This window comes from Elephas maximus, chromosome 3 (assembly GCF_024166365.1).
Source record: "Elephas maximus indicus isolate mEleMax1 chromosome 3, mEleMax1 primary haplotype, whole genome shotgun sequence".
In the NCBI taxonomy this organism is placed as follows: Eukaryota; Metazoa; Chordata; class Mammalia; order Proboscidea; family Elephantidae; genus Elephas; species Elephas maximus.
The window spans coordinates 12129237-12149112 of NC_064821.1; the positions used below are offsets into that span (position 1 = coordinate 12129237).

The window sequence follows — 19876 nt, forward strand, 5'->3', positions numbered from 1 at the left end:
TGTATCATCTGTATAACACAAGTTGTTAATGAGTCTTCCTCCAATCCTGACACCACGTTCTTCTTCATATAGTCCAGCTTCTCAGATATATTTGCTCAGCACACAGATTGAATAGGGATGGTGAAAGGATACAACCCTGATGCACACCTTTCCTGACTTTAAACCACGCGGTATCCCCTTGTTTTGTTCAAACGACTGGAGGCTAGAAGTTCAAATTCAAGGTTGTCAGCAGGGCCATGCCCTCTCTGAAGGCTCTAGGGGACGATCCTTCCTGGCCTCTTCCAGCTTCTGGTGGTTCCCCACAAATCTGTGGAGTTCCTTGACTTGTAGATGCTTCACTCCAGTCTCTGCCTCGATTATCACATGGTATCACTCTTCCTTTAATAAGGACACCACTCAAATGAGATTTGGACCCACTACTCTCGCATGACCTCTTCTTAACTGATGTCTCCAAAGACCTATTTCCAAACAAGTTCACATTCACGGGTACCAGAGGTTAAAGTTTCCACATATCTTTAGGGGGGACACGATTCAACCCATAACAGCCAGCTAGTAAATCTCAGTGGCCAGATGTGCCCATAAACTCTTTTTAAAGCTTCTTGATTCCAAACTATTCCAGGTGGTAAAATGACAGAAAAAGGAGCAAACCTAGACACTAGAGAACTGGGGTTTTGTTAAAACGCTTGATGCATGTTTTTAAAGAGGTGGGCATGAGCAAGTGTTTGTGGGTTGAAGTCATCCAGCAGGGCTTCCTGCAGGAGGTGAGCCTAACCCAGGGATGCTGGTGGGCAGCCAGGGTCCTGAGGGCCAGGGAGGAGGGTGGGAGAGACACCTCTACTCTGAGCAAAGGCAAAGTCCGAGGCTGGCCGACTGGGGCGCTGGGAGCCTGGAGATGAAGGTCAGAGAAGGGCAGTGGGAGGTAAGCAGACCTCAGACAATTTGAGGGCAGAGAGGGGGCATCTAGAATGGTTTAGCCCAGGCTGCAGGGCCAGGCTTGGGCAGAAGGACAGTAGCGGTTTCTAGACATGAAGGAGAGGGCAATGGCCTTGCCTGAGGGTGAGGAACAGGGTTCCCATCCCCAACAAACTGTAGAATGCAATGGTTAGGTCTGCGGGGTTCTAAAATCAGAGTCCTGGATTCAAATCTTGAGCAAAGGACAACCTCCTTAATCTGTAAAATAGTGGTTCATTTGCTGAAAATGTGCACAAGTGAGTGTTCAATGAATGCTGGCAAGGATACACTTTTTTTTGTATAACATGCACCTCTCCTGCTCCAACCCCTACTATGGCTCCCACTTCACTCAGAGAAAAAGCCAAGGCCTTCAGGGACTTGGCCCCCATTATCTTTCCAATCTCTTTGCCTACCACTCTTCCTCTTGCTCACTCGGCTGAAGCCTCAGGGCCTTTGCACCTGCTGTTTCCTCTGCCTGAAATGCTGGTCCCTCAGGGAGTCAAATGCCCCCCCCACCACACACACACTTTTCAGGTCTTCGTTCAACTGTCATCTCAGTGAGGCTTTCCCTGACCACCCTACCTAAAATCGCAACCCTCCAGACCCCAAATTCCCATCCTGCTACTCTGCCAGAATTTTCTTTTCCATAGCACTTGTTACTGTTGTTGCTCGGTACCATCCAGTTGATTTTCGGCTCATGGCGAGTCCATGTGAGAGTAGAACTGCCCCATAGGGTTTTTTCTAGGCTGTAAACTTTATAAGAGCAGACTGCCAGGTCTTCCTCCCGCAGAACCGCTGGGGGGTTCCAACTGCCCGCTTCTCGGTTAGCAGCCGAGCGCTTAAACGTTGTGCCACCAGGGCTCCTTTATTAGCACTTATCACCTCCTTCCTTTGCAACTGGTTTTATTCTATTTATTCGTTATTGTCTATCTCCTACTGCGGCTCTTGGTATGTTAACTGATGTCCCTCCAAGGGCCTAGAACAGTGTTTGGCATGCAGTAAAAAAAAAAGCAGTAGGAGCCAACTAAATGATTGCTATGATTATTCATATCTTTACTTCCCTTAAGGGCTGTGCCCAGTGCCTGGCACACAGGAAGGAGGCATTGTCCTCGGTGGGCACTCGTTTAGCTCTTGGTCTCCTTGGTCTTCGTTCCCTCGCAGGTGACATCCCGTCCTGCGATGGCCGCGACTGCTCTCCCGCCATATCGGCTGCCCCTGCAGGACTTCCTCAAGGCCTCGCACTTCGCGCTGGGGCCGGACCCGCGGCTGCACAAGGGTGCCATGCACTCTACATCGCGCCGGGACTTCCCGGCCTACTCCGGCGTCACCCGCCTGCCGCCGTGCCGCCAGCCGCCGCGCGCCTCCCTCTTCCCGCAGGAGGCGTGCTGGGAGCTCCACGAGCGCCTGTCGGAGTCGCACCGCGCGTTCCAGCCGCCGCCGCCCGAGTCCGCGCTGTCTGACGATCTGGCAAGGGAGCGCACGCTCGCCATGCAGGTCACCAACTTGTGCATGCACGCGGACGCGCATGCCGGTCCCAGCGTCTCCAGCGCGCGCGCCGCCTACGTTTGGCCTGAGTTGCCGGCGCGCGCCAGCGAGCGCATCCCCGGGGCGCGCCTCAACTTCGCCGGCGACTCGGTGCCGCCTGGCGACCGCGCCAAGCTGGGCATTCCTCCCACCACGCACCGGGACCTCTTCCCGCCACACGATGCCTGCCCGCAGCCGCGCGCACCCTGCTACCACCTCGGTGAGCGCGCGCCCGGGCAGCCGGGGCGATTGGCTTAACCCTGGGCGATTCTCAAGTCGGAGGGGAGAAGGGGATTCGGTCTCCCAGGGGATGTTTGACAATGTCTGAAGACATTTTTGGTTGTCACAACTGGCAGGAAGGTGCTACATGGAGGGGGTGGAGGCCAGGGAGGCTGCTCAACATACTACGGTGCACAGGACCGCCACCGCCACAGATAATGATCCAGCCCCTATGTCCATATTGGGGTCAGACAAATCTGCTAAGTATCTCCGCCTGAGTCCTGTCACTTTGGTAGCTGTGTGAGTCTGAGCAAGTTGACCCCTGCAAACCTCAGTTTCTTCATCCGCAAAATGGGTGCAATAATAGGGTTCCATTCCAGAGGAGCTGGTGAAGCCCAAGTAGCCAGGAGTGCACTACATGCCTGGCATACAGCGAGCGCTCAACAAAGAGTAGCCGCCATGCATGGTTTTCCAATCCTGTGACTCCAGGGCTTTTCTGCCGGGAGTCACCAGCTGGTGTCCCTCCAAGCTGGGCTCAGGGACTGTCACACCCAGATATTACTCTCAGTTCTAACTCCTAACTTCTGTGATTTCTGTCAAGTCGCTTAACCTCTCTGAGCCTGGGAGAGGCTGTAAAATGGAGGAAATCCAGCCTCAAGGATGAAGTGAGAAAGCACTTAACGTAGATACCTGGCTCCATACTTGGTCGTTATTGCCGTTATTGTTATTATTTTGGTGGTTTTTCTGGCGGCCTTCAGGTTAGACGGGGTCATTACTGCCTAGCTCCCCTTCCCAGACCTGAGATGGCAGGGAATCAGCCCCACGCTGGACTTCATCTCTCTCCTCTCCTGCCCACCCTCAGTAGGCCCCAGCCCACTCAAGGGGGACCACAGGAGACAGACCTACAGGACTTCCTACCTCAAACAGTTTCAGGCATTGCCGGGGCCACCCGCCTCCATGTGTAAGAGGGTAAATCAAGGCCGGGCTGGGCTGCTGGGGAGGGCGACTATGGGCTTCCCTGACCATCCCAACCCTGTTTGCCCACAGGCCTCCTCCAGTGTGGAATTGGGAGACTGCAAGATTGGCTATGGGCCCATGTGCTCTGAGCAGAAACAGGCCTACAGGCCCCAGAGTCTGCCCCCAGACAGGTACAAAGGGACCATGGCTTCCCACTAGATGGACAAAGGCATGTGGGGTGTATCTCTACCCATCTGCAGGGCAGGGCCTTACTGTGCCGCATCTTCCACCATTAGCGCTCCGTGGTTAGGCTATTAGGCAACCTTCGCTCTGGCCCGGCCTCCTCCCAGGCCATGGCCCCCTCTTTTCTGTCTGGACCCTGACCCAACCCAAACTCCTGCCTTCTGTCAGACTCCTGCTCCACCCCCTGACCAGAAAGCCTACCCTAGCTGGCCCGGCCCCCAGACTCTTCCAACCTGGCCCCGCCTCTGGCCTTCTTAGCACCACCCTGGCTCCGCCCCTCCTCCCGGGCTCCGCCCCTATCCAACTTCAGCAACCCTAAGCCCTCCCCCACCCGGATCTGCCCTCCTGCGGCCTGGTGGCTGTCACCTCTCCTGCAGGTATGACAAGGCTCAGGCTGCAGCCCACATCTACAATGTGAATATTCGTCCTGGAGATGGCCTCTTCCACGACACCACCACCAAGACCCAGCACTTCTACCCCCGAGAGCTAGGTGAGATCCCGCTGCCCGCCCCTGCCCCTCGCACTGATGTCCGCTGCCCGGAGCGCCTAAGCATCGACTCTGCTATTGGCAGAGCCTTTTGTTCTCGGCCACGACAGGACTCCACTCTCCCACATCCTGGAAGGGAACCAGCGCCCCGGCCCGGGCAGCCTCACCACCTCCACGCAGTTCTTCCTCGGCCAGGTAGGTCAGCGGGATGGGGAGAAGGCGACAGGGCCCATTGGGGAAAAGGCCTTCATAGCAAAGCCAATAACCCAGTGCTGTCGAATCGATTCCGACTCATAGCGACCCTATAGGACAGAGTAGAACTGCTCCATACAGTTTCCACGGAGCACAGCCAATAGCAGGTGCAAAGGCCCTGGGGTGGGAGTGAGCTTGGCATGTATGCGGGAATCTCCTTGATCTGTTTGAGTGATCTAGGGTAAGTCTCTTAACCGCTCCGGGCCTCGGTGGCTCTGTCAGTAAAATGAGGAAACAGTACTAACTCCCAGGGGGCCCAGAGAGGGCGAGGGAGCTGTCCAAGGTCACACAGGGCGGACCCGGGCCTCGGGACATCCAACACGGTAGCTCCCAGATGCCATGTGGTCTTACAGCCGCCGCCCCTGAACCCGCCACCCAGCCGCCACGTGCCCCAAGAGAAATTGCAGAGCCACGTGACTCTAGGTGAGGCTTCGCTGTTTAAAGACTTCTTCCAGACCTCGATGGGCTCGGACTATCTAGCCCCAGAGCCGCAGCGTCCACTGAAAGCTCTCAACCTCCACCTATTGGAGAGCAACTTGCCAAAGGGCACAGGCGGTGAGCACGGCCCCGCCCCCTCGGGGAAGCTCCACCCCTGCCATGGCTCTGGCCCTGCCCCCAGCCAGTGCCGCCCCGCCCACTCCCTGACTCTGGCTTCACCTCCTGAAGGTCCATATCCGGCCTGAATCTGTCAGGATCCCTACTCCACCCGGGGACAACCCTGCCCCTAGAGGCTGTGGCCCAGCCCCAGGCCATGGCCCCGCCACTGGCACTGCCCCAGAACCCTCCCCCACCTTAGGCTTCCAAGGCCCGCCCCCTTGGCCCTGCTTCATCTCCCTTCATCCCTCAACTCAGCCACCCCCACTCAAATGTCCAGAGCCAGATTTTTTAACCATGAACCAGAAGATGCTGAAGCCGCACAGAATAGCTCCAGCCCCCATGACTGAGGAGCTGCTACAGCAGGTGAGGAATGACGAAGGGGTACACCCCTGACTGGGTCAGCTCCAAATCAGGGTAGGGTTACCAGGGTTGTTGCAGGACAGTTATAGGGTCTCTCTAGAATCGGAGGTAGTGCAGAGCCAGCGCATGGTCACTGTAGGGTCACCCCAGGGCACAGGTCATCTTAATGTCATCCTAGCTCACCCCAGGGTCAGCGTCAGCTGAAAGGCATCTTCACCTCTGGATCAGCCCAGGGTTGCCCAGAGTCACCCCAGCCCTGTGGTCACTCCAGAGCCACCTCCAGTTTCGCTCCAGCTTCTCATTCAGCTCTGGGGTCAGACCAGCCTGGGACCCAGTCACCAGCCAAATCTGGCCCAGCCTCTCCCCTTGGAAGCTTCCAAGGTGCGTGGGCACCACAGGGTGGCCTGGGTGGATCACCTGCCCTCCAGGCTGCCCAGCCAGGCTGCCCACCCTGTCTCCACAGTGCAAGTACAGCCACATAGAACCCCCGCTGGGTGGACAGCGAGTCTTCTCTACCCGCTACCAGGAGGAGTTTCCCTACAAGTACCAGGGCCCTGTGAAGCTGAGCTGGGGCAACTTCCAGGAGAGCCATGTGCTCCTGGGTACACCTCACCGAATGGGCTGCGAGGAAAGGGAGGACCCTCGAGCCCCTCAGACTCCCGTCTACCCATGCCACAGTCAGCAATAAACACCACCTTGGCAACATCCATGGTTCCTTCCACAACAGTCCCCCCACCCCCACCACCACCCCCACCACCACCCAGCCATTCAAGAGGGGCAGAGCCTATAGAGAGAGCTGTACAGATAGGGAATGACTTCACTGAGAAAACCGTGGATGTCCAGGCACTTCTGCAGACCCTGGGGTCACCCCGCTCTGGGCAGGAAGGCCACTCCAGCAAAGGCTCAGCAGTAGGACTCCGTGTAAGGTGTCAGGCAGTGGAGGCAAGCACTGGTTGGCGTGGAGAGTATGGGGTCAGTGCTGGACAGAGACAGAGTAATGAGGTTTCAAGAAGACAGGCTCCTGGGGCTGGATGGTTGTTGTTGTTGGGTGCCGTCAAGTCTTTTCTGACTCATAGCGACCCCATGCGACAGAGTAGAACTTCCCCATAAAGGGGCAGTTTTTCTTGACTGTAATCTTTATAGAAACGGATCATCAGATCTGTCCTCCCATGGAGCCATTGGGTGCTCAAACCACAACCTTTAGGTTAGCAGCTGAATACTTAACTGTTGCGCCACCAGGGTTCCTGGGCTTGGATGGACAGAGTTCAAACCTGATTCCTGTACACCCTGGGTAGTAACCTTGGGCAAGCCTCTGAACCTCAGTTGGTTCATCTCTAAATTGCTGTTAGCTGCTGTTGAGTCAGCCCCTCAATTCATGGTGACCCATGCATAATGGATTGAACCATTGTGATCCATAGAGCTTGCATGGACTGATTTTCAGAAGTAGACTGCCAGACTTTTCTTCCTAGTCTTAGTCTGGAAGGTCCGCTGAAACCTGCTCAGTATCCAAGCAACATGCAAGCCTCCACTGACAGACAAGTGGTGGCTGCTGCCAATGTGATACATTGGCTAGGATCGAACCCAGGCCTCCCACTTGGAAGGTGAGAATTCTACCACTGAATCACCAATGCAGTTCTTTCACTAGGTTGTTATAAATCAGAAACGCACACTCCTGTCAGCATTGTGTAGTGGGTGATCTGGGAGGGGCCCTTCCTTTCTGAGGATGAAGGTGAGGAGGGGGAAGGGAGAGAAGGCAGGGCGGGGTGGACACAGCAGAGAAGCTGAGTGGTGCTGGCTGGGTCAGAGTTGGATCCAGGGTAAATTGCCAAAAGTTATTAGGACATAAAGGATCCGTGGTGGTGCAGCAGTTAAGCACTCAGCTGCTAATTGAAAGATTGGTGGCGATTCCAACCCATCAGTGGCTCCACAGGAGAAAAAACCTGGTGATCTGCTCCCGTAAAGACTGTTGTGTTGTTAGGTGCCATCGGGTCGGTTCCGACTCAAAGTGACTCTGTGTTCAACAGAACAAAACACCACCCAGCCCTGTGTGGTCCTCACAATCATTGCTATTGGAGCCCATTGTTGCAGCCTGTGTGTCAATCTATCTCATTGAGGGTCTTCCTCTTTTTCCATGACCCTCTACTTTACCAAGCATGATGTCCTTCTCCAGGGTCTGGTCTCTCCTGATAACATGTCCAAAGTATGTGGGACAAAGTCTCACCATCTTCCTTTCTAAGGAGTATTCTGGCTGCACTTCTTCCAAGACAGATTTGTTTGTTCTTCTGGCAGTCCATGGTTTATTCAATATTCTTTTCCAACACCTTAATTCAATTCTTCTTCTGTCTTTCGTATTCATTTTCCAGCTTTTGTACCCATATGAGGCAACTGAAAGTACCATGGCTTGCATCAGGCACACCTTAGTCCTCAAAGTGACATCTTTGCTTTTTAGCACTTTAAACAGGTCTTTAGCAGCAAATTTGCCCACTGCAATATATCATTTGATTTCTTGACTGCTGCGTCCACGGGTGCTCATAGAGATTACAGCCTAGGAAACCCTATGGGGCAGTTCTACTCTGTCCTGTAGGGTCGCTATGGGTCAGAATTGTCTCGATGGCACCCAACAACAACAACATTAGAACATGACAAGACCCAAGGGTGTAGGTTTCCAGTCAGGAACGAAATGACAGGGTCAAAAGGAGAAGAATGGAATGGGTCCCTGAAGCCTGTGGTTGACAGGGCTTAGGAAAATTATTAAGGACCAATCCCTTGGACAGTACCCCACCTCAAATGCCTGGCTCCTGAAGAGGTCAGCATGGAGAATCCAGCTGGGATAGAATGGGACTTGATGGCCATGCCCAAGGCCTATTGAGCACCCAGTTTTGGAGAATGGACATGTTTTGATGGTTCTGACTTGCTGGCCCTGGAGTAAAACCCTCAAAGATCAAGGTTCCCAACCCACTGGGCCACTAGAAACTAACCTGAAGCCCAGCCAGGAAACTTTTCTCCAAGTGTGGTAGATCTTCGAGGCCAGGTTGCCATTTCCACAGGAAGGAACCCAGCTTTTGGCTCTTCAAGGACAAGATGGCCCTCTTGGCTGTGTCTATGTCTGCTGGCTGCAGATCCCCCTTCTGCTTGCCTGCTCTAAACATGACGAGCAGACACTCTGGGATTTCTCAGTCTCAGTACTATTGACACTTTGGGCTGAATAAGTCTTTGTTATGGGAGCTGTCCTGTGCATTGTAGAATGTTTAGCAGCATCCCTGGTCTACCCACTTAGATGCCAGTAGCTCACCCCCCAGTTGTGACAACCAAAAATGTTCCCCAAGAGGAAAAATTACCCCTAGTGGAGAACCACTGCAATAAACCCATTCTAGAATTACCAGGACAAAATCAATCTCTCCTGATAAATCTAGTCTGCCTGTTGCCTAGACAACTAGAACAAAAGGATTTCTCCTTTTTGCTTTGCCTGCCAGGAAGCTCAGAAAGCTTCCTTTGTCTTTCGTTCCACATAGCTCCAGTTTCAGGGTTACTTGTGCGCCTGCCTAGTTCCAGGAATGGTTTAAAGCAGCTCAGATGCCAGATGGGGTAGGAGTTACAAGAAGGCAGATTTCAACATAACTTGAAACATTTTCTTATAATGGAACTGACAAGCCCTGGGTTAGATTGCCAAGGATGAAGAGAAACTTTACTGGAAATGTTTAATCGGTGTAGAAAGACACTACATCAGGATGATTCTGAATGTATTTTGTTGATTTATGTTTATTCCTCCTATAACGGCTCTTCTCAAAAATAAACTTAAAAAAATTTCAGGTGATCTTCAAGAACCAAAAAGGCTTATATAATAAGATAAATGAGCCCTGGTGGTGCAGCAGTTAAGTGCTTGGCTGCTAACTAAAATGTCGGTGGTTTGAACCCATCAGCTGCTCTGTGGGAGAAAAGAGCTGTCGATCTTCTCCCATAAAGATTACAGCCTAGGAAATTCTATGGGGCAGTTCTGCTCTGTCATATAGGGTCACTATGAGTCACCATCAATGGCATACAACAACGACAAGGTAAGTAAGATTGAATATGGCAAACTGAGATTAATTTCTAAAGGAAAGCTACTTTTTCAACAGTAAGCATCACCCAGAAGCAAAATTCAGACTTGCCATTTCCCTGCATTTCCGTCCCTGGGCAAGGGTAACACTCTGACCCTTAGTTACCTCATCTGTAAAATGGAATTGTCATAGTTCCTCTTTCATAGGGTGGTCACAAGGATGAGATACAATGTGTATTTTTTTTTTTTTTTAACGTAGCATGCCTGGAATAGTCCCTGGCTCTGGGGTGGAGCTCATAAACGGTGCCTGACATTTTGCTAATGTCTTAGTTCATTTTGGTTGCAACAGAAGCCCAGCTCTAGCCAGCTCAAGCAGGAAGGGATTTTACTGGCTTAGAAACAAGAAAAGCCTAAAATTAGGTATTGGGTGGTTGTGCATCAGGACTCTATCTCCTGCATCTTTTCTCAGTCTAGGTCTCTGCAAGAGGTGGCAAAGGAAGCTGCTTGGTGGCCCCAATACGTATGACTAAGGCTCTGAAGAAGTTCCCCACAACAGATCAAAATATAAGAAACATTCTGATTGGCCCATTGGAATCACATCCCCAGCTGTGAACCAATCACTGTGCCCACACTGTAGAACGCTGTGACTGGGTGGTCCAGCTCACTAGTCCAGACCTGGATGATTGGGTTCTGGAGACCTCACCCTTGACCTGTGAGTCTGGAGCCCAGCCTGGCAGGACCCCATCTCCTAGCAACAGATCTGTGTCTGCACATCCTCTTAGCATCTTTCTTACACTAGGTTACAATCCTGAGCTTGGAGAGGCTCAGCTAATAGGCTCTCCCCAATAAGGGTAATTGTTATACCTTTGCAGTCAGGGAGTCTTCAGTGTTTGCATGTGGCCTAGGGCATCAAGCGCACCCAGTTCTCCGATAACCCCAGTCTTTTATCCCCTACCTCATTATATGCCTCCTCCTCCTCTGGCTTGGAGCAGAGAATTTGGCTGTGGCAGCGGTAACCCCACACAAGCAAGCAGAAGCTTGTCTGTCTCTGCTTGGGAAAGGTCTGCATGGGGGCAGCTTGTGTTTTTCTTGCAAGACCTTGTTGAAGGTGCAGGAATGCACCCACATATCCAAACAACCTGATGTTTTCCCCCAAAGTCCCTCAAGCTACAACCTCAAGGACACACTCACAGTCAGAGTCCCAAGATAAAACACGCAACAATTTAATCAGCAGTTTTCTTCTACGTAACAGAGGATTCCGGTTTCCCAGGGAGGGCTCTTCTAGAGGGCAGGTTGTGCACTGCACATCTGGTCAGGTTGTACACTGCACAAATCTAGGGAGCCCTATTCACTTCATAGTCCATGTATGTGGTAGCCCTGGCCCTCTGCCCCACCTTTGCTCTGCCAAGTCCACTTTTTGCCAAGTACTACTTCCTAAATTGGGGCCCTGGTGGTGCAGTGGTTAAAGGGCTTGGCTGCTAATCAAAAGGCCAGTGGTTCAAACCCACCAGCTGCTTCACAGGAAAGAGATGTGGTGTTTGCTTTCATAAAGATTTTCAGCCTTGGAAAACCTACAGTTCTACTCTGTCCTTTACTTTCTAAATTAGCCAAGACTGTCATGGATAGAAGGGACAGAAACCCACTAATACTAGCTCAAGCACCAAGGAAATTGATTGGCTCACGGTATTGGAAAGAATGAGAGCTCCTGGCTTCAGCCTTGGCTATATCCAGGGGTTCAACCAATATAGCCACAACCAACCGTCTGTCTGACTCTCACCACTGTATCCTAGCATAGGACCTCAGTCTGCAGACTGTTCTTCCAGAAACCTGGGGAAGATGACTGTGGGCAGACTAGTCCTTAGGGCTTGCTCGTAATCCTAGAGAAAGAACAAGATCCTCAGGTTTCTAGCATCACGCCCTGATCTCAGATCCAATTATTGTGGCTGAGGGTGGAGTTCTCTGATTTCTCAGTCTGGATTCTGTAGAACTGGGGGGATGTGTTAGACAGCTCCATCTGGTGTGCTAGAGGGGTGTCCGTAAGGAGTGGGCAAGATGCTGTTAGCAGAGGAAGGGGAAGAGATACTGAGCAGATAGAAACAACAGATGCCATCAGAAGTATTACTTGTGATGGCTGTGATGGGAGAATTATGGGGGTAGCCAGATGAGGAACCAGTGATATAATCCAAACGAAGTCTCAAATTGCTCAGCTCTGCTATTGGCTCCCATGGCCGTCGAGTTGATTCTGACTTTAGCCACCATGTAGGGCAGAGTAGAACGGCCCCATAGAGGTTTCAAGGCTGTAATCTTTTATGAGGAAGCCCTGGTGGCGTAGTGGTTAAGTGCTACGGCTGCTAACCAAAAGGTCAGCAGTTCAAATCTGCCAGACGCTCCTTGGAAACTCTATGGGGCAGTTCTACTCTGTCCTCTGTGGTCGCTATGAGTCGGAATCGACTCGACGGCAGTGGGTTTGGTTTTGGTTTGGTTTAATCTTTTATGAATGCAGACGGCCACATCTTTCTCTCTTGGAATGGCTGGTGGGTTCCAACTGCCAACCTTTTGGATAGCTGCCAAGTGCTTAACCACACTGTACCACAGAAAAGCGGAAGTCAGGTTTCAGGCCACAAGTGCAACACAGATCTAGAAGGTTCAGGTGGCAAGAGAGGAGCCTCCTGGAGGCCTGGTTTGCTTGAAGCTGTATTCCAGGGTTGTTGTTGTGAACTGCCATGGAGTCAAACCCCAACTCCTGGTGACCCCATGCACAAGGGAACAAAATACTGCCCAGTCCTGCGCCATCCCCATGATCAGTTGCAGATTGAACTGTTGTGATCCATAGGGTTTTCATGGGCTGATTTTGAGAAGTCGATTGCCAGGCCTTTCATTCTAGTCCGTCTTAGTCTGGAAACTCCGTTAACCTGTTCAGCATCCTAGGAACACACAAGCCTCCACTGACAGATGGTGGCTGTGCATTGGATGCACTGACCTGGAATTGAACCTGAGTCTCCGCACGGAGGGCAAGAATACTACCACTGAACCAGCAGTGCCTCGTGTATCCCAGAGTGGGTGGCATTCAAATCTACTGGCCAAAGACCACCAGAAACACACCTATGGTCAAAAAAAGTTAGATTTATTTAGCTGGCTCCAGCAAGGAGGACCACACACCAGGCAACTATGGGGTGTCTCAGTAAGAAGGAGTTGGGGGGAGGTGGGAGGAGGCTTCTTAGAGGATTTGAGCTTGCACTGGGTGGTTTTAAGAAGAGTTGAAGAAAGTGGACCCAGCCCTAGTTTGGGGCTGTCAGGAAGCAGGGGGCAGGTGGCGACTGGGTATTTTGGTGATTTTTATCATGGAGATGGGAGGATGAAGTGGGGCTGGAAGTGTCGTTGGTAAGAAGCCGCAATCACTCATGTTAGTCGGGAGAGGGGGGTGTGTATTCATTTTTGTGGTTGCAGAGTGTCCTTGTCTCTATCTTGGTTCAGACACAGGCACAGAGTGGCCTTGTCTGATCACTGTTTATATTATGTGACCGTTGTTTATGTTCAGTGGAGAACATCGTGGCCCAGCTGCCAGCTGCTGGGGCTGTTTTTCACTCCCTCTCGGCGGCCGGGATCTGTGTCTCCAGGTAGCTTGCCCTGAATCCTTCCCAGTCCTGGCCCAGGTCCTGCAGAAACCATCACGGGAGCGTCAGCCACGCGGAATCCATCAGGGACAGCAGGGACCCATCTTCTGGGCAGGAGGTCAGACACACGAGGGGAGAGTGTCCCAAACTCTGTTCTTTGGGAGGTGTTAAGGAGGATTCCATGTTGCAAGAAAATTGGGGAAATGCTGGCTTAAGCAAAGATGAACAGGTTTTTTTAATTGCAGGTCTTATCAGAGCCTTGACTACACTTATGTGCATTGTGACTTTGCCAGAGAGAGAGAGAGAGAAAGAGAAAGTGTTTGGGGTCTGTTTTTTTGAACAAAGGTAGGTAAGAGCCAGCGCAAGAAAGAGCAAGCCAGTGAGAGAAAGAGAGAGATACCAATAGAAAAGGTGACAGGAATAGAGCAAAGAGAGGCTGAAACAGAAAAAGAACAGAAATAGAGACAGAGAGAGGCACAGAGATACAGAGCCAGGGAGACAGAGAAAGGGACAGAGAGAGGTGAGGACAGCGGTGCAGAACGTGACAGAACTGAGGCAAAGCGAGGCTTAAACGGACAGGGATAGAGAGAGGGACCGAGAGAGCGACAGAGATCGCGAGAGGCCCAGGGACAGGCTCCAGGACGGGGCCAGGGCTGCGCGAGGGCAGGCTGCAGACAAAGGCGCGGCCGCGCGGCCAGGGCGGCCCGGCCGGGACAAAGGCTGGCCCGGGGGGCGGGGGCAGCGATGGCGACGGCCGCGGCGGGCGCGGGCGAACTACAAGTCCCAGCAGCTCCCGCTGCGGCCCTCGGCCGGCCCCTCTCGCTCCCCGGGAGCGCCTGGCGGGGCCGCTGGGCCGAGGGGGCCGCCGGCGGGGCTGGCGGGCGGGGGGCTTGCTGCGGGCCCGGGGCGCGCCGGCGGCTGGCGCGGGCGCGGCGGGCCGGGCTGGGGCCAGGGGCGCCGGGTGAGTGTCCCCGCGGGCGGGGGGCGGGCGGGGGCCGGGCCGGGGGGCGGGGGCCCAGCGTGGGGCGCGGCCCGGGCCGACCTCTAATCGCCCCCCGCCCGGCCGCCGCCCCCCGCAGCCTGGGAGAGCCGGGCGCGGACGCGAAGCGCAGGGCGGCGCGGCCTGCGGGCCTAGCGCGCTCTCCCTGCCGATGCGTCCCGAGGGGAGGGCTCCACGGGCGGTAGGGGGGCACCCCTTAGCTATGGGGTGCGGAGCTCGGATCGCCCCCTCCCCAGGAGGCGATCTCGAGGCATCCAGATGCCGCCCAGGATCGGGGAGGGGGGGGCAGGTATTGTCCTCCCCGACCCTCCAGCCAGTGGGGTCAGGAGTTCAGGAGGCCCCTTCTCCAGGAGGGGGATGCGGGTCTACCTGCCCCCAGGAACAAGGAGGGGGCCCAGGTATTGTTCCCCCCTCCCCACTCCAGCCATGAGGTCAGGAGTTCAGGAGGCAGTCTTCAAGGATGAGATCTAGGAGTCCACCAGCCCCCCAGGAACTTGGGAAGGGCCCCAGCTCTTTCTCCTCCCCCCTTCCAGCTCAAAGACCCAGAGTTTAGGAAGCTTTTTCCCCAGGAGGCAATCCAATGGTCCCTGTCCCCCAGGAACCCAGGATGGGGCCCAGGTATTGTTCACCCACCCTCTAGGGTTGTGGGGAGATCCAGGAACCTCACTGTCTCTCAGTTAGCTAACTCACTTCTAACTATGGGGTCTGGGGCTCAGGATCCCCCAGTACCCCCCAGCAACAGACCAATTTATTGTCTGCCCTCTGACCCTCAGCCATGGGTGGATAGTTCAAGGCAGCTCCTCCCCGCAGGTAATCCTGGGATCCCCTGCTCCCAGAAGGAGCCCCAGCTATTGTTTCTGCACTCCCTCCCCACCCCCGCCCAGCCATGGGGCTGGAACTCAAGGCCTCTCATCTAGGAGGAACACTAGTGTCCTGACAACCCTTCCCATGCTCCAATGGCTCAGGAATCTCCCCTTCCTAGGAGGTGGTCCAGGGGTCCCCCCAGTAACCCAGGAAGTTATTTTTGCCTCCCCTCCCCAGCTAGAAGGAGCCCTGGCTGTGCAGTGGTTAAGCACTCTGCTGCAAACCAAAAGGTTGGCTGTTCAAACCCACCCCTCTGCAAGAGAAAAGACCTGGCAATCTGTTCCCATAAAAAATCACAGCCCCTAAGACCCTATGGGGCAGTTCTATTCTGTCACATGGGGCTGCTATGAGTTGGAATTAGCTCCACAAAGCCTGACAACAGGAACCCCCCAGCTCCAGGTTAGAATTCAGAATTTGCTATCCAACAGGGAAAACACATATACTGACACTTGTTCCTACCCTCCTGGCTGCTGGGGCCCAGGTGTCTCCCTGCCCCCAGGAGGGGTCCCACATATTGGTTGCCCACCCTCACCCTCTAGAAACTGGCATTCAGGATCTTCTAAGAGGAAAGGCCAGTGTGTTGACACACCCTCCCCTAGTGACCCGGGAGGGGTACCAAATGCCCCCCCCCCATTCTCATCCCCCAGCTATAGGCTCCAGAGCACAGGATGTCCCCTTCCCACAGGAACCCCCAAGTATGGTACCCCCAACTATGGGGTAGGAATCCAGACATGTACTCAGAGGCAAGCATAGGAATCCTGGCACCTACCCTTTCCCCCAAGAGGGGACCCAGAGTCTCCCCGCACCCAATCAACGGGATAGGAACCTAGGGCTCTCTCCTCCACAGGACCCAAGCTTCCCACGAGAGGAACCCAGGATGCAGAGAGGGGCAGAGCCATGGCGTTGGGCACTGGAGCCCTCAAGTGCTGGGTCCCATGACTTCCATCCAGGTGTGAGCTCCATCAGGGCCCCTCTTCTCCCTGTCCTGGCTGAGCTGGGTCAGGAGTCTTCCTGAGGTTTCAGACAAGGGAAGGACCCATGAGTTTTCAGGAGCTAGGTCTAGGGCATGGCCTGGGCCCCTCTGCCATCCCTCCCCAGACTCCAAGAGACCCATTTTGTCCCAGAGTCATCCCTGGGTGGCAAAAATGGTTTGAGCTTGACTACTAACTGAAAGGCTGGTAGTTTGAACCTACCCAGCAGTGCCACGGAAGAAAGTCCGGGTGATTTGGTTCCAAAAGGCCTTGAAAACCCTATGGATTGCAGTTCTATTCTACATACATGGGTAGCTATGAGTCGGAGTGGACTCCACAACTGGTTTGGTTCCCAGTACTAGCTCCACCTACCCTCTGTCGTGCCCTGTAGATCCTGTCCCAGAAGAGGCCGGCACCTCGAAGCTGGGAATGAGGCGCTCTGTCCTTGTCCGGAACCCAGGCCACAAAGGCTCAAGGGCCGTTTATGAAGAGCTCGACTCTGACTCCGAGGACCTGGACCCCAACCGCAAAGACCTGGACCTAGTTTCTGAAGACCCAGAGCCTGACCCAGAAGACCTCAACACTGTCTCCGAAGACGTGGCCCCCAGCTACGGAGATCTTGAGCCTGTCTCGGAGGAGCTGGACCCAGATGCCGAAGCTCCGGGCTCCATCTTGGAGAACCGTGACTCGGAGCCCCAAGATCTCGACCCCACGTCTTCGAGTTTCGACCTCGATCCTGACGTCATCGGCCCCGTCCCTCTGGTTCTCGACCCGAACAGCGACACCCCCGACCTGGACCCCCTCTCTTCCAGCCTCACTGCCACCCCTGAGGTCCTGCCCACGAGTCCCGCGGCGCTCCCGGCCCCTGCCAGCCCGCCACGGCCCTTCTCCTGCCCCGATTGCGGGCGCGCCTTCCGCCGCAGCTCCGGGCTGAGCCAGCACCGCCGCACCCACAGCGGCGAGAAGCCCTACCGCTGCCCCGACTGCGGCAAGTCCTTCAGCCACGGCGCCACGCTGGCCCAGCACCGCGGCATCCACACGGGCGCGCGGCCCTACCAGTGCGCGGCCTGCGGGAAGGCCTTCGGCTGGCGCTCCACGCTGCTCAAGCACCGCAGCAGCCACAGCGGCGAGAAGCCGCACCACTGCCCCGTGTGCGGCAAGGCCTTCGGCCACGGCTCGCTGCTGGCGCAGCACCTGCGCACGCACGGCGGCCCGCGGCCCCACAAGTGCCCCGTGTGCGCTAAGGGCTTCGGCCAGGGCTCGGCGCTGCTCAAGCACCTTCGCACGCACACGGGCGAGCGGCCCTACCCGTGCCCACAGTGCGGCAAGGCGTTCGGGCAGAGCTCGGCGCTGCTGCAGCACCAGCGCACGCACACGGCCGAGCGCCCCTACCGCTGCCCGCACTGCGGCAAGGCCTTTGGCCAGAGCTCCAACCTGCAGCACCACCTACGCATCCACACGGGCGAGCGACCCTACGCCTGCCCGCACTGCTCCAAGGCCTTCGGGCAGAGCTCTGCGCTGCTGCAGCACCTGCACGTGCACTCTGGCGAGCGCCCCTACCGCTGCCAGCTCTGCGGTAAGGCCTTCGGCCAGGCCTCCAGCCTCACCAAGCACAAGCGCGTGCACGAGGGCGCCGCGGCGGCGGCAGCAGCGGCGGCTGCAGCGGCAGCAGCTGCCGCCGGCCTAGGCCTGAGCCCTGTGCCCATGTTGAGGCCCAGTCAGGTCTCCCTCCTGGGTCCCAACGCTGCCTCCGTGCTCGCCTCTGGCCTCGGCCTTAGCGCTGGTCCCAGCTCTGGCCTTGGCCCTGACGCTGGCTCTGCACTTGGCTCCCTTCCCAGTTCCAGCCACAAACCAAGCCCTGACTCCGGATCCTCCCCCAGCCGGGAGTCTGTCAGATCTTCTGACCCTAAGCCTGGTCACGACTCCGATCCTGACCTTGTGCCCAACCCTGAGTCCCACCCTGACCCCAACTCTCCTACCCATGACACTGTCAGCCCAGCCCTCCCTGCCGGGGAGAGTCCTGAGTGGGCGCAGGAGCAGGGGGCACTACTGGGGCCAGATGGCTGAAGGGGACACCGGCATCTGGGGCCTGGGGAAGTTGTGTGTGTGCAGTTAGTAAAATCCTCCCACTGCCTACTGGCTCTGTGTCGTGGTTCACCTGTTACTCTTTCTCCCCTGATGCAAGGTCCCTTCCTCAGGAGTTGGGAGGGTGTGGCCAGGGCCAGCCATACATCAGGGATCCCAATGTCCTGGCTTCCTCTCTGGGCCCTGGAGCCACATCTCTCCAGCTGGTCCATCACGCAGTCACCCCTCTGCTCCCCCAGGCCTGGCCACCTAGTCAAGAGGAGACTCACCCTGCAGGTGACCTGGGCAGGGTCCCCTCTCTTTAGCCTTTCCACACAGCCACAGTCTCTGTGACAACCACCGTCATGGGAGTAACTCGAATGGTGGAATTTCTGGCATGTTCGCAGCCTGGTGGGCTGATGTGAGGCCATGTGGCTAGCTCTGCCCCATCTGCTACCCCTTGCCCTTCAAAGGCCATGTTATAGGGACACTGCTGGACAAAGGCGGTTGCTTGTTTACGCGTTTAATAAACATCTGCAAAATGCTGGGATCTCAGCAGGGAACAAGATGAAGGGCACAGGGAGACAGATATCAATATGTAATCTAAGAACCATCACAGGGTATGACTGTAAAAATGGCATGGTGGGATGTCAGGGCCTCCTCTAACTTCGCGAGGGAGACAGAGAATCACCATCAACGTCGGCCCAGGGCTGATCCCTCAGAGGTGAAGGCCAGACATACCTCCACTCTCCAATCTTTTTACCAGTTCTGACACCAGCAGACCCTCCCACCGAACTCTACTTCTCTGCTATGTTCAATAATTCGTTGCAATGGCCACACAACTCACAGACCATAGTCACGATTATGCGGCTTATTACGGAAGTAAATTACAATTCAGGCTCAGGAACTACTCAGGATACAGTTCTTTGATCAGGACAGCCACTTCTCAGCCATACCTGCAGGCAAGCCTCTCTTTCTCTTGCCCCTCCGCCAGGCCTCTGCCGTGCTCAGGCAAGTGTTACAGAGCTCTTTAACTCCACCAAGTACCCAGATGCACCCTACTCCACCCGGAAGCCTTCTGCCCAAAGACGCTCAGCTGTCTCACTTCATGGCCTGGGAAGCCCATTGCACTCTCGCCTGCCCATCTCCTGGTTCTGCTGCTGCTAGTTCTCTGCTGTGCTTGCTGCTGCTTCTTGCCATCTTGCACTGTCTCCGGTGTTACAGCCTTCTCTCCTGGGACTAGGAGGTTCTTGGCACAGGGGCCTTGGGCCCAAAGGAGGCGCTCTGCTCCTATCTCTTCTTGATGGTAGTGAGGTACACTGCTCACCTCTGGGATTGCTCATTTTAGTCTAGCAGGATGGCAACATTGACCAATCCCTTTGTTAGTGCTCCATACACCATATTTGTATGGTCCCTCCCACAAGGGTGCCATGCATCTTATTTGCATTATTAACAAGCTATCCAATCCCCTTGGTGGGCCACAAATGCCTCATTTACATATTCCCACCCTGTCATTTGGTGGGAGCTATAACACCATGGTGAGAAAGCCATATAAAAGTGATCCATTGCACCACAGTATGGTACACTCTAGAAGAAGCATAACAGTTCCTCTCATTAAATGCAGGGATAGGCTTTCCCAAGGAAGGATTTTATACTCATATAACTACTAACTTAATAACCAGTACTATTTGCCCAGCCTTGTGCTCTTCCTGCATTGTCTCATTTAACTCCACAGCC

General features: G+C 54.9%; 2 protein-coding genes across 8 annotated transcripts; both read left to right on the plus strand.

The window, feature by feature from the left end:
* Positions 1-2130: 2130 nt before the first annotated feature.
* TEX45 (testis expressed 45) lies at positions 2131-6278 on the plus strand. Its single transcript, XM_049875208.1, has 8 exons — positions 2131-2695; positions 3557-3663; positions 3742-3842; positions 4272-4384; positions 4467-4576; positions 4987-5188; positions 5508-5593; positions 6054-6278. The coding sequence occupies exons 1-8, from the start codon at positions 2131-2133 to the stop codon at positions 6276-6278; spliced, it is 1509 nt and encodes a 502-aa protein (XP_049731165.1).
* A 6938-nt stretch (positions 6279-13216) lies between these two features.
* Positions 13217-18459, plus strand: ZNF358 (zinc finger protein 358). 7 transcript variants are annotated; one of them, XM_049876657.1, is made up of 3 exons: positions 13217-13243; positions 15952-16054; positions 16467-18458. In XM_049876657.1, the coding sequence occupies exons 2-3, from the start codon at positions 15982-15984 to the stop codon at positions 18140-18142; spliced, it is 1749 nt and encodes a 582-aa protein (XP_049732614.1). In that variant the 5' UTR covers positions 13217-13243; positions 15952-15981; the 3' UTR covers positions 18143-18458. The 7 variants fall into 7 exon arrangements, with proteins under 7 accessions (XP_049732614.1, XP_049732612.1, XP_049732617.1 ...); XM_049876655.1 differs by lacking the exon at positions 13217-13243 and adding an exon at positions 13253-13358; XM_049876658.1 differs by lacking the exon at positions 13217-13243 and adding an exon at positions 13370-13760.
* Positions 18460-19876: the final 1417 nt, after the last annotated feature.

Bases quoted from the DNA above. Each gene is read 5' to 3' on its own strand.
- TEX45 (XM_049875208.1), top strand. From the start codon at position 2,131: ATGGCCGCGACTGCTCTCCCGCCATATCGGCTGCCCCTGCAGGACTTC. The intron at 4,385-4,466 runs GTGAGATCCCGC...TGCTATTGGCAG, and splicing joins CTTCTACCCCCGAGAGCTAG to AGCCTTTTGTTCTCGGCCAC. The intron at 5,189-5,507 runs GTGAGCACGGCC...TCAAATGTCCAG, and splicing joins CTTGCCAAAGGGCACAGGCG to AGCCAGATTTTTTAACCATG.
- ZNF358 (XM_049876657.1), top strand. From the start codon at position 15,982: ATGCAGAGAGGGGCAGAGCCATGGCGTTGGGCACTGGAGCCCTCAAGT. The intron at 16,055-16,466 runs GTGTGAGCTCCA...CGTGCCCTGTAG, and splicing joins GTCCCATGACTTCCATCCAG to ATCCTGTCCCAGAAGAGGCC.